Genomic DNA, 13,921 nt, shown 5'->3' on the forward strand with positions numbered 1-13,921 from the left:
TGGGCTGAGAGGACACCAAAACTCTCACTTGGCACACATACTGCATACTCATGAAGAATACTTTTCAGAACAGAGGAGCTGGACGGTTTTCTAAAGACCCCATCTCAATGGCCTTTACTAATAGACAAGGAGGAGCTCTGCATGGGGTCCTAGAGCTCTTTACCTTGTTTAGGGAAGTCATGAATATAGGTCTGTAAATTTTATTGCTGGGCCATCTGCTTTTATTCTTTTCCTTTTAATTATGAGAATTATCTGTGTTCTATGAAGACGTTGTGGTGGGCCCTCCCTTGGTGTCTGACCTTTTTTGGTCCCCCTGCAAGCACTGATTCTATTGGCGATTAAGAAAAGGTCAAAGGGCGGCTGTTTATGCTGCTTTGGCCATGATTGCCTTAATGGCTTAAGAAAAGACGTTGGGCCATGTAGGATGTTTAAACCCCCGTCTTGTATTCATAATATTGAGCCTTCCGGTTTTGTCTATTTCAGATCCATTGCAAATATTGATGCAGTACTTGCCCTCTTAACCCCTTACTTGCTAGGGTATTTGATCTTACAGCTTCAGCCTGTTCTGTATCTGTCATTAAAAGCCCACTTGATTTGAAAGGGGTTTGTTATGTTAAATGCAAAGAGCATGGCACCCATATGCCTTTAAATGTAAAAGGGAAGGTATCTGTAAGTATTGCCTTCCACTTGTTTTATCTTTATTGGAATTTTTTATAATGTATCTTTGCCTCATACACTTCTTTGGTCTGGTAAACATCATATTTAAATGTATTGCAGTTAAAAAGAGGTGCCTACCATACTACAGTATTAAACAGCGGGACTGCGACCTGAAATGTTTTACTACAGATATACTAGTGACCATAATACATTGGGTATAATGGATCTTATGCCCTTATAAGCTTGTATTTCTAGTCAAATATCGGCTGTCCTACTGAAAACCCACAAGGGACTTTTAAACACACACGCATGATTTGGCAGAGAACTCTGCGGAATGTATGACAGGAGGCCATTTTTATATGCTCCTGTGTAGTATTCCCAAAGTTCTACTGTATGTGCATGGATTTCAGTAAGGACATTTTCTGAGGAGAGTGAGTGGCCAAATAACTGACTACAAAGAGACCAGATCACACACAAATAATCTTCTATGTCCAACTAGATTAGAAAATGGTGGTTTCATGGTGCATCTGACTTCATTAGGTATCAGTCATGTTATGGATCGAATGCTAAATTCATTGGATTGTATTCCATCTCACTTGGCAGCAAGCATGAGACGTCCTTATGAAAAATACTGAGTTTGTTGTCTAGTGCTACAATCCGAATGCATAACCATGACTTTTTTTTTCTTTAGTAACTTTTCCCTTTCGTTTCCAATGTATAGCAGTGTTCTGCTATGTCAGTGATCCCCAATCGGTAGCTTGTGAGCAACATGTTGCTTTCCAATCCCTTGGTGTTGCTCCCAGTGGCCTATTTTGAATTCCTGGCTTGGAGGCAAGTTTTGGCTGCATAAAAACCAGTTGCACTGCCAAACGTAGTCTCAATGTAGGATGACAATCCACATAGGGATAGCTAACTGGCCAATCACAGCCCTTATTTGGCACCCCAGGAACATGTTTCATGCTAGTTTTGCTCTCCAACTCCTTTACTTCTGCTCACGGGTTCTAAAGGTTGGGGATCCCTGTGCTGTGTCTTCATCCCAAGTGGATAGGTTTAATTTGTAATCATGGTCTTTCTATAGCCTTTGTCTGCCCACTTGCCATGCTAACAATGTAAACTGTGATAATAAAGGCACTTGATAAGAGTTATGGCTACTTAAAGCAGCATGGTTCCACCCCTCCCATTTGTATTTCTTTAAGTAGTTTGGCACTTTTTTACTCACTTTCTTACAGGAACCCTGGAGAGAGAGGCCTAGACAATAGCAAAGTGTCTGGCCCCTTGTTAGCTTTTCTTTTGAGTTCATGAAACCAAATGGAAACCATCTGGCATGGCAAGTACATGTTCTGTTGCCTTATGCCCCAGTGAAAATGTATTCTCTTAGGCTGTGTAGATCTAGCAATATTTCAAACTGACACCTCTTTATTGATACTATTTTAAAGCCCATTGAGTTTTAACTAACAGGGCCGCTTATCTATAGAAATGCGTAGCTGTTTAACAGCTGCTCTGTTATCAACACTTGGAAATGTATTGTATATTACCCTTTTACCTAAACTTTTCCTATTTCCTTTTTTTTTTTTTTTTTTTTTTGGACATAGAGGTTTTATATGCAGTGGTAGGGAACAGGGTTCATGTCATTCTTTTTCAGTGCTTAGCCCTGAGAGTAATACCAAGCCACATGTAATTGAAGGCTTAAATAATATCGGGCAGTACAATTGATACCTGGTCCAGTCCAGTAACTTGACACATGGCATAACATTTTTCCTGAAGAATTTCATTGTGCTCTAGATTCTATTACAGGTATTGGACCTGTTATCCAGAATGCTCAGGACCTAGGGTTTTCCAGATAGTGGATCTTTCCGTAATTTGGATCTTCATCCCTTAAGTGTACTAGAAAATCATGTAAACGTTAAATAAACCCAATAGGCTGGTTTTGCTTACAGTAAGGCTTAATTATATTAAATTGGATCAGGTACAAGGTACTGTTTTATTATTACAGAGAAAAAGGAAATCAAAATTTGGATTATTTGGATAAAATGGAGTCTATGGAGCTTTCTGGTTAACTGGTTTCCGGATAACAGATCCCATACCTGTATCAGACTTTTTTCCTTCTGTATTTATAGGGATAGTGTTGTGAGAATGTTAGTGCTGTAAACAAATCATTCAGACTCTTGAACAGCTTTGACTTGATGCTTTCTGATAAACATAACTAACCTTTCTGATAAAGACAACTAACCTCGGTTAAAATGTAAATATAAGTAGAGAGTATATTTTTCATTGGTTTGATATAAAATTGGGACTGTCCTTGACTGTTAAAATACCTCCTGGATGTGTCCCTATGTTGTTTAAATCTTATGGGATGCCATCTTTTTAGCTTGTAAGTCTACAAGTCCACTATCCCTTACACAGCTGTTACATGTGCGACCCTAACCCTATATTCTAGAGCTCATTAACCATCACAAATTTATAACGTGTTTACTCACGGTATTGGTTTGTATCATTTTAAGTTGTTTATTGCTTTGTTCCTAATTAAAAAGCTTCTATTAATTCTCTTTAAATGTGCTGCTGTATGGTCGCCCTCTAATGGCCCACATAAACACTTCCCATTTAGTGCCGGGAGTTTCTTAATGAGAGTGATCTAGGGTTTTTTTTGTAGATAGACAAGTTGTCTAATTCTGGGCAGTGTCATTCTGTTAAAGCAAATAGTTATATCTTGCGTATAAAGGGCATTAACTCAATGGTTGAAAACATAATTATGCCTCTTTATAGGTCCCTGGTAAGGCCTCATCTGGAGTTTGTTGTGCAGTTTTGGACTCCAGTCCTTAAGAGGGATATAAATGAGCTGGAGAGAGTGCAGAGACTAAGTGCAACTAAACTGGTTAGAGGGATGGAAGACTTAAATTATGAGGGTAGACTGTCAAGGTTGGGGTTGTTTTCTCTGGAAAAAAGGCGCTTGCGAGGGGACATGATTATACTTTACAAGTACATTAGAGGACATTATAGACAAATAGCAGGGGATCTTTTTACCCATAAAGTGGATCACCGTACCAGAGGCCTCCCCTTTAGACTAGAAGAAATGAACTTTCATTTGAAGCAACGTAGGGGGTTCTTCACAGTCAGGACAGTGAGGTTGTGGAATGCACTGCCGGGTGATGTTGTGATGCTGATTCAGTTAATGCCTTTAAGAATGACTTGGATGATTTCTTGGACAGACATAATATCCAAGGCTATTGTGATACTAAACTCTATAGTTAGTATATGTGGCTTTATTGAGGGGTCAAAGAGTGTTTATATATGGATGCTGGGTTACATTTGGAGTGGTTGAAGTTCATTGACTATTCAACCCAATCTAACTATCCTCAAACAAATAGTTATTAGTTCATATAGGAACAGGAAATTTAAGGAAATGATTGATCTCTGTTAGTGCAGTAAAGTATGTATGTTATGTTGGGATGCACCAAATCCACTATTTTTGATTTAGCTGAACCCCTGAATAGTTTGTGAAAGATTTGTCCGAATCCTAATTTGCATATGCAAATTAGGGGTGGGAAAGGGAAAACATTTTTTTACTTCCTTGTTTTGTGACCAAGCCACGTGATTTCCCTCCCTATCCCTGATTTGTATATGCAAATTAGAATTCACATTCAGTTCGGCCTGGCAGAAGAATTCATCCGAATCCTGCTGAAAAAGGCTGAATCCCAAACCGAATCCTGGATTCGGTGCATCCCTAATTATTTGTGTGCAACCAAATATAGCAGCACACTCCTGGGATGTTGTAAAAAAACATAAATGTCTTTATTTTAACATGGCACAAAATCTATGTTTTGGCTCACATCTAGAGCCTTTATCAAGATTGTGAGACGAAACGTTGATTTCGTGCCATGTTGAAATAAAGACTTTTATGCTTTTTTAAAAAACACCAGGAGCGTTTTGCTATATTTGGTTGCATTGATATTGTTCCAGGAGCAGCACATGGGTACCCTCAAAAAAAAAATATACCCCAAGGTCTGCGGATCTTAATGGCATATAAATATATCTATATAAACGCTGATCAAAGCATCCCTGTTATCATTCTGTTATATAGGAATATATGTATGTAGAGGGTCATTAAGAAGTAGCTATGGATAAAGCATGTATAATGGGACCTTGGGGAGAAATCAAAAACTTACAACAAATACACAATGAAACTGTGAGACAGGCAATTTTTAAGAACATCCCTCGGTATAATTAATTGCAGTAATGCTAAACAAAGACTTCTGCTTTTACCATTATAGTATCTTGTGTTCTAAAATAAAACAGGCGAAAGACAATGCAGTATCTCATAACCGTTTTGTTTGGTGAAGAATTCCTTGCATTTTGGCACCCCAGCGTTTTTACTCTAGGAGAAGGGTACAAAATGCTAGAAATGCTCTTATTTCATAGGAAATGGGAGTTGCTACTATGTGGTAGGTGCTATAACATAACGGGTCCAATTAAGGGACATTTTTTTTTTTTTTTTTAATAAGCTGTCACCATTAATTTTTGTTAGTGAGTTGATTTGTCGAGTTTTACCCCCTTCCCAAATAGTGAAAAAATGAAATGCAAGAAATCACCCAGTCTGTGTGATTACCCTTAACTTTCTGACACTTTGGAAAGCCATTAACGCAACCAGAAAATCTGTTGTGGAAAATAGTAAAACGGAGTCTATGGAAGATGACCTTCCTACAATTCGGAGTTTCTGGATAACAGATCCTATAGCTGTAATACAAAGGGACACCAGGTTTTTTAGAGTGTGAACTTGAACAGAGGAAAGACTATAGATTTGCTAAAAGCGTTGTCGTCCGTTGTGTAGTTCTGGGTTCCTAATATATATGTAAAAGTGTGTGTTTATGTACACACACAGACCCACACGCACACAGACCCACACACACACCCACGTCCAACATCGGCACTCGCCACAATTCAAGGCGAATCCCGGGTGCTTTTCCCACAATTCAAAACAGTCAAAAACACTGGAGCCATTCACTGAGATAATTATAAGTGAATTCAATCTTCACATGTTCCCCCACATTGACACGTTTCGTTTCCGTCGTCATATCTCTCTCTCTCTCTCTCTCTCTCTCTCTCTCTCTCTCTCTCGATAGAGAGATAGAGATATCTATATATATCTCTTAATATTATTATTATTATTAACATGTATTTATATAGCGCTGCGCTCATAGGACTTTGGCAAACATAGTGATTTATTGAAGCAAAATTTTATATATATATATATATATATATATATATATATATATATATATATATATATATATATATATATATATATATATATATATATATATATATATATATATATATATATATATGAATATATATATATATATATATATATATGAATATATATATATATATATATGAATATATATATATATATATATATATATATGAATATTCTTTTCTCAAAGATGTTAAGAAGCACTGGAGTAAGGTAGTACAATATATCAGTGCATTTAAACTAAAGTTATCATGGAGTTTTGTGTGCTTGCTCTCCCGCTTTCTATACAACTCCAGTATATGTTCCTGCATAAAACATAATCTGTTAACACAGAAGAGCATCATGCAGTTGGCCTTCAGATGTAATCAAAAAGGAGAATTGAATGCATTTCCATTTAAATGTGCAATATCGTTTCCTATAGCCAGTAACTCTTAGTTACTTCTGATAGGATAACCAGCAAGCTCTTCTTTATAGCAATTTCGTTTATTCTAGTTGTTTTTTTTTTTTTGGCATTTCTTCGATTAAAAGCTGCTTCTAGCTCCTGCTGTATTTACATAAGTAGAAATGTTAGCCTTGAGACTTTAGATGGGAGACGAAGGTATATTTGTTTCTACATAAAATAGTTTTATAGTTCTGTAATGACAGAATTCTACCTAAATACATCGTACTGTACTGCATCCTTCCACCCATCAGACTTTTACAGTATTCCGTTATCTGCAATAAATGCTATCGTGGTCTAAAGACATTAAGCACCCTGTCCGGTTGATATCTCTTTTTTTAAAATATGATGCCATCTGGGGGTAAGTGTGTATGCTTGTAAATGATGTACCCACTGATAAGTGCAAAGGAATGCAGTAATCCGTTTCTTTTAGTGTGTTGTATGTTTCAGTTGACAAGTAAGCCCTCTATTGATTAGCAATTACTTTGTTAGATAATCTTGTGTCATGAATGTACTGTAAAAAATAAAGGCGCTTAAATGTTTTACCCCAGCAGCACTAGTAAAATTGAGAACTCATTCAGAATTATAGGCAGCTCTGATGTAGATTGCAACAAATCTGCGTGTGTGTGTACTAGCTGGGTCTGCAAGAACAATGGAACCCATATGACTAATAGAATATCTTGAATTTCAAATTACAGGTATCTTAAAAGGGAACACTTAATAAGTGCCTTCCAGTGTTCTCTAAATTTTGTCCTAGGAGTACAGGTATGGGATCCGTTATCCAGAAACCCATTATCCAGAAACCCATTATCCAGAAAGCTCAGATTTAATGAATGGTCATCTCCCATAGACTCCGTTATAATCAAATAATCCAGATTTTTAAAATTGATTTCATTTTTCTCTGTAATATAAAACAGTAACTTGTACTTGATCCAAACTAAGACATGATTAATCCTATTGGGTTTATTTAATGTTTACATGATTTTCTAGTAACCTTAAGGTATGAAGATCCAAATTACGGAAACATACTTTATCCGGAAAACCTCAGCTCCAGAGCATTCTGAGTAACAGTTCCCATACCTGTATATGATAGAATTATGGGGGCAAACTTGTGTTTCTCAATGTTTTTGCCTCTGGCAATGTTGTTGTTTGGGAAGACGCACTTTTGTGGCTCGCCTGTTGTGACAAGGGTTGCCACCTTTTCTGGAAAGAAATACCGACCTTCCTATATTATTGTCGTTTTTTACTATTAGTAACATTGGCATCAAACATCATTTCTACCGTTAAAATACCGGCCAGGTGGCAACCCTAGTTGTGACTGAATACTGCCTCCCAGTATATCCATTTGTAATAAGGGCTTTGGTTTTTCATGGACTTCATGGCCCCTTTTAGGTCCATCTTTTGGTTAAGGTCCCTTTTTTTTGCCATAACAAGGGGTAAAAATATAAGAAAGCATTGGTATATCCACCATTTGGCTATTGTTCCAGGAGTCTCTAGAGCAGGAAATAAATGTTCAGGAAATAATGTTCATCCAAAGTATCACGGTTACTGTTGAGACAGGTCTTTTGGATATGTCTATAACTGGGATCAAGACAAGCATAAAAAAAGTTCCCACGAGGTGCCAACTGTGATTGGCTATTTGGTAGCCCTATTTGAACTGGCAGCAGGAGGCTCTGTTTGGCTGTACACTTGGCTTTTGTGCAACCAAAACTTGCTTTCAAGCCTGGAATTCAAAAACATTAAAGGTGTTTGTTAGCAACATATTGCTTGTGAGCCACTCACATTGGTCCAAAAGCTACAATAGATTTACTCCTTAACTCTCACCCTAATATCCAATACTGCTTCAGGGTCCCCCCAAGCGAGTCAGCCCCAAAGTTTGGGAATTTTAGGTTCTAAAACAAACCACAATCACAAGATTTATTCTTCACAGTCCAGCAAGTCCGTGAAGAATAGACCAGCAACATAGTTAGTAATTCCACCAGCAGGTTGTCCATTGTTTGAAGTAGCATGTATACAGTATGGTTTCTCTTAAGCTGGATATACACACATTGGTTCCATTATCTACTATCTATCTACTCCAGCTTGTTGCCTTTAGTAATGTGTGTCCCCTGTGTACCTGTATTAGCTAAGAAATAATAGAAAAGACTGCTTTGAAGCATGAATTTGGAAAAACAGTTATAACTTTCCTGTTTCCATACACCTTTACTAACCTTTGCCACAGTTGCTTTGGAAGTTTTTTGCAAAATGTATTTTTGCACTTGTCTTTCTCATAGAAAAAACTATCGCTGGCATTTGTGAAATGCAGAATTTTATTGAATCCTGAAGAACTTCCCACAGTGTTGGTTATAATAGTTTCCATACAACAGGCAAACAATTCCACAGTGGATGTACACAGAATTATATGTTGTACAGGCCTGGGACAGTGCATATGATTTTTTTTAATGGATCTCCATTGTGTATATTGTGTTAGTCCTTTGGAAAGTTTGCTTTCTCTGTTAAGCTAGCCGACTAAGGTTTCTCACTCTCAGAGAGGTAGAAATAAATCAGAGGCACATACAACTTTGAAGGCACTGCCATTTTGGAATCCCATAATCCTGCAGTTTTCCATCTGACTAAGGCCACTCTTCTTATTGCAGACATCCAACAGCTGTGCCAGTCTGTGCATAACCCAAGATACCGTATGCTTGTCTGGCTCTACTATGAAGACAGAAAGTTGTGTAGTTAAAGTAAGTGATACTATGGAGTCAAATCATTACTTATCTTGACTTTCAGTGCATTTTGTGCTGTTTATATAGGTTTATTTGGTTTTTATTTTAAATGTTCTATGCATGCTTGAAAGCTGTTGTTAATAAACCCAGTCAAGCTTTGTAACAAAAGGTAACATTACCTTTGTTTCTCTAATCTACTACAGTTATGGTTTTTTAAACTGCACCAGGAGAAGGGTAGAATTATTGCCAACAACAGAAAAGTTGCTTCAGTATGGTCATTATGGCTCATGACAACGTTATCCAAAGAATGGATATGAATAAATTGCTGTATTGTGTTGGCGATAATTACCGGTAAAGCACTGTGTTCATACTGGCCATTTAGTTAGACGTTTACAAGCAACTGTACCCAGGCAAGTCTTTTAAGTGCTGCAAATGTAGGCTGGTTTCCATGATGTGTCTGCTAACTTACCCGTCCATGTCGCCCTGAATGCATTAAACAATATCTGTAGTAGTTTGACACTACATGGTTACAAACACGGAATCGTATCCGTTCAAAGCAGTGTAGTATTAGCAGAGGCCCATCAGGAATTTTAGGTGCAGGGACCCAAATTAGCTGGATTTTTTTTGTGGTGGCCATGCTTGAGATCACATCAAGGTCTGATTGTAGAGAAAGTCCAGCATTGAAGTAAATAGTAGTTAAGGGTAAGAGAGAAGAGCATATATGCTTTAAGGAAATTTAGGTCAACTAACTAGAAAACCAACCGAGTCCTTGTCCCATCTGGACTACTTCTGGTACACTTCCTGGTCATGTCCAACCCTGGTAAAAGGTTCTAGGAACTCTTGGCATAGATTCAGAATTATAATTGGTTAAAACCTATATTTTTGGGCACAACCCTTTTACAGGGTAAAAGAAGGTGTTTTTTTTGCCTATAGAAGAATGCTTACATATTGAAGCTTTTTTAGTAGTTAGCATTAGTGATGAACCAAATTTTTTACCAGGTTTCGGCGGAAAAAAAGATGACCATAGACTCCAATTAGTGAAAACATTTGTTGCTCGTCCAAAAAAAAGTTGTCCCTCATATACGTCAATGCATTTGTCAAATTTTTCGATATTTTGCTAATTTCCAGCGACATCCATCACTAGTTGCCATTGTTTTCTTTCAATAAGACTATTTAACAATAGGAATTCCAGAAATAAGATATTCTAGCGACAATATAGTTTTTCCTTTAATTTACATTTTTTTTTTTTTTACCCTTTACTTGATTAGTTTCCACCCAATTAGCCCTTACCTAAATATGAACCTTTTAATTTGAAATTGTTAAAAATAATGTGCAAGTCCTTTTTTTTTTTTTTTATAAATGCAAAATCTGTATACACAAGCCAATTTCCATGTTTTTTATTTAATGGATTTTAATAGCTCAGTTGTTTAGTTCAGAGAATTATCTACAGGAAAGAAAATATTTCACTTCCGATTATGCTGAAACAGTGTGATTGTGGCGTGAGATGCCGCATGCTGTTTAATGAGCATAAAGTCCTTTTCTCATAACTGATAGTAAACATTTTCCTAAAGAATTATTGCCAGTTGTGATCTGTGCAACCGTTACACTTTTCACCACTTTGCTTTAGCAGCTATTGGCAGTAATTACAGGGTAAAAAAGGGAAAGAAAAGTTAGTGATTCTTTTAAATCACAAGGAAAAGTGTAAAAGATTAGCAATTTCAAGGGGCAGGGGCACTTTCCTTTAGAATCTGTAATGAGCATGCACACTGAGATCCTGCAGCTCCTAATCTACTACTGGCATGACTCATAGTCTTCGTGTAATTTATGTGGGGGGGGGGAAGTATTCTAATTGACTGGTTATATGTTTGGCTCACTGTAAAAGCTTTTCAAATACTTTTTACAATTGGTCTTTCCTTTTTGAATTTTGACTATACAACCACTACTAAGGGGGTTATTTATTAAAGTCTGAATGCCAAAAACTCGAAAAATTCTGGACTTATTATACCCCAAGGACGGAACAAGTCAGAATCCAAAAATCAGAGTAGTTAACCAAAAATAATGAAGTAAATTTGGATTTAGATAAATAACTCCCCAAGTCTTTTTGTGGCTAAGGTGTTTAAACATTAGACAGATTAGGACCATAAGACTAAATCACCAAGGTTGGTACTATCTGAGCTAGCTTTGGCTAGAAACTGTCTAATCTATTGACTGCTTTTGATGCTAAGAGTAGGCATGGGATGTAAGCCTCATGCCCCAAAATGTACTTAAGTATTTTTGATGTAAAACAACTAGAACTGGACCCAAAGTTCTAGAGGGGTGATAGCACTCCAACTTGCAGTGCAGCAGTAAAGAGCATAAGTCACATGACTGGGTGCAGCTTGGAAACTGACAATATGTCTAGCTCCATGTCAGATTTCCAAATTAAATATAAAAAATAAATCTGTTTACTCTTTTGAGAAACTGATTTCAGTGCAGAATTCTGCTGGAACAGAACTATTATCTGATGCGTTTTGAAAAAAAAAAAACAAAAAACAGCATCCCTTTAAGGTGGGAAACAACCATGAACGTGGATGGGGCAAACAGTTGATGGCTCTGAGAGCAACGTGAAAGTTGGCCAGGAATTGATATTGACATAAGCACAAATGTACTCCCAGCCAAGAGGCTTCAGGAAGTAAAAATCTATAATTTCCAGAATTATCTGAAGGTCCGTAGATTCCCCAAGCCTGGTATCTGAGGTGTATGATTTTTGTTTATTTGACTGGGATCTTTAGTATTTGCAGTCAAATCTCTGATTTTACAGAAATAATCTTTTTATTTTTTTTTATTTTTTTTTTTTTTTACAAAAAGGTTTCAATTAAAATTGTTCTTCTTTGGCCATATTTGAAAAATCACATTTGTTACATGAAAAAGGGCTCTTGTTTCCTATAATCTATAGTTGCCCGCGCCTATACCTTTTTGCGCTTGAATTCCAAGATCACTTTCTAAGAATGAGCATATTTAAAATGTAGGTAAATCCATCTTTGTGCCTAGTGTGTTCATTAGGCAAAATGATCTGGGATGAAGTTCTTCAACCAGAATTAACGGAGGGGGTAACCGCTGGTGCATATCAGATCACCCGCACGGAGAAGATCACGTGGCTTCTTCAAAAGTCAAACGATCAATTTGCCTCGTTTTGGCACTGTACTTAATGCACAAACAGTGCGATCTGCGGGGCTGTAATTGCATTGTTAAGGCCAAGGAACAAGCCTTTGCCTTTTCAGCAGACAGCTGGCAGGGAGAGAGGCATGTTGTTAGGAAAGAGAGAGGCAAGGCAAATAAAATTACTGCTAACGCTCAGAGATCGGCAGGAGCCCTACTTGCCTAATCTTACCGGTGGGAGCAAGCGGCTGTTGTAATCCAATTATAGCCGCATAAGCAATTTGTTAGACACTCCGCATAATGTAACAATTTCCCAATAAACTCTGACTTGTAATAACGTCGGCAAGAGCCCACATAAATCTGCCCGAATGGTGGGGGCTGGAGTATTCAGCTGGGGGCTTGTAATTGGCATCATCAGCACATTTTGTAGTGCACTATTTTAGTGCAGGGATTTAAAATGGTTTGTCAAAGTGTGCCCTTTTACCTTCTTGCTGCCAGTTGGGCCTACAGTGCATTGCAACTTTAGCTTTTGTCAAACTTGTTAGTACAGTCCATCAAACCTACATTTAAACACATTGGTTTATCCAGGGTCCATTTTCAAGCGGTTTTAAATATATCTATAGGTTTTTATCCCGAAACCCATTATCCAGAAACCTCCGAATTACAGGAAGGTCATCTCCCGTAGCCTGCATTTTGAACAAACAATTCAATATTTTTTTTAAAGTAGGAAAGCTATAGAGGCATTTTATTGCCAATAGATTAGCTGCAATAGTGCAAGCTAGAATGCTATATTTATTCTGTAGAATGTTTTACCATACCTGAGTAAAAAGCTCTAGAAACTCTGTTTGTTTAGGATAGGAGCTGTAGTATTAACGTGGTGTGACATCACTTCCTGTCTCTCCCTGCTCTGGGCACAGATTACAGCAGATAAGGGGGGGAGAAGAGGAGCAAATTGAGCATGCTCTTGCCCAGGGCAATGAGGTTTAAGCTGAAGGCAGGAAGTCTAATACAGAAGCCCATGTGTACACAATAGAAGGAAAGAAATGCAGTGTTTCTTTTGACAGGGGACTCCGAGCAGCACTACTTTGGGGGTTAACTGGTGTATTTAGATGGATCTTTCTGATAAGGCTTACTTAGTTTTAACCTTTCCTTCTCCTTTAAATGACTTACTTATTCCCTGTAATAATAAAACAGTACTTTATACTTGATTGTAACCAAGATATAATCCTTCTTGGAGGACAAACAATCCAATTGTGTTTAACTAATGCGCAAATGTCTGTTTAAAAGGGTGGTTCATCTTTAAGTAATAGTTTAGTATGTAAAAGAATGGTTAATTCTAAGCAACTTTTCCATTGGTTTTCATTATTTTTTTTTCTCTTTCTAGCTTTCAGATGGGCGTCGTTGACCCCATCTAAAAAGCAAATGCTTTGTAAGGCTACACACTTATTATTATTATTACTGCTTCTTTTTATTGCTCCACTTTCGTAAGGTCTTCTCCTATTCATGTTCCAGTCTCTTATTCAAATCAATGCATGGTTGCTAGGGTAATTTGGACCCTAGCTACCAGATTGGTTATGATGCAAATTGAAGAGCTGCTAAATAACTCAAAAACCTTAAATAATAAAAAATGAAAACCAATTGCAAATTTCCTCAGAATATCACTCTCTACATCATAATGAAAGTAAACTCAAAGATGAACAACCCCTTTAAGTAGACTTAAGGTATGGG

The 13,921-nt window shown here is 37.3% G+C and overlaps 1 protein-coding gene across 15 annotated transcripts in view; it reads left to right on the plus strand.

The window, feature by feature from the left end:
• Window positions 1-13,921, plus strand: part of btrc.S (beta-transducin repeat containing E3 ubiquitin protein ligase S homeolog) — a 117,649-nt gene that overhangs the window by 48,841 nt on the left and 54,887 nt on the right. For 11 of the 15 annotated variants that reach the window (XM_041570396.1, XM_041570404.1, XM_041570403.1 and 8 more), the window contains one exon: window positions 8,984-9,073. In XM_041570396.1, the coding sequence (XP_041426330.1) occupies window positions 8,984-9,073 (90 nt within the window). 15 annotated transcript variants of the gene reach the window in all.

Source organism: Xenopus laevis, chromosome 7S (assembly GCF_017654675.1).
Source record: "Xenopus laevis strain J_2021 chromosome 7S, Xenopus_laevis_v10.1, whole genome shotgun sequence".
Taxonomy (NCBI): domain Eukaryota; kingdom Metazoa; phylum Chordata; class Amphibia; order Anura; family Pipidae; genus Xenopus; species Xenopus laevis.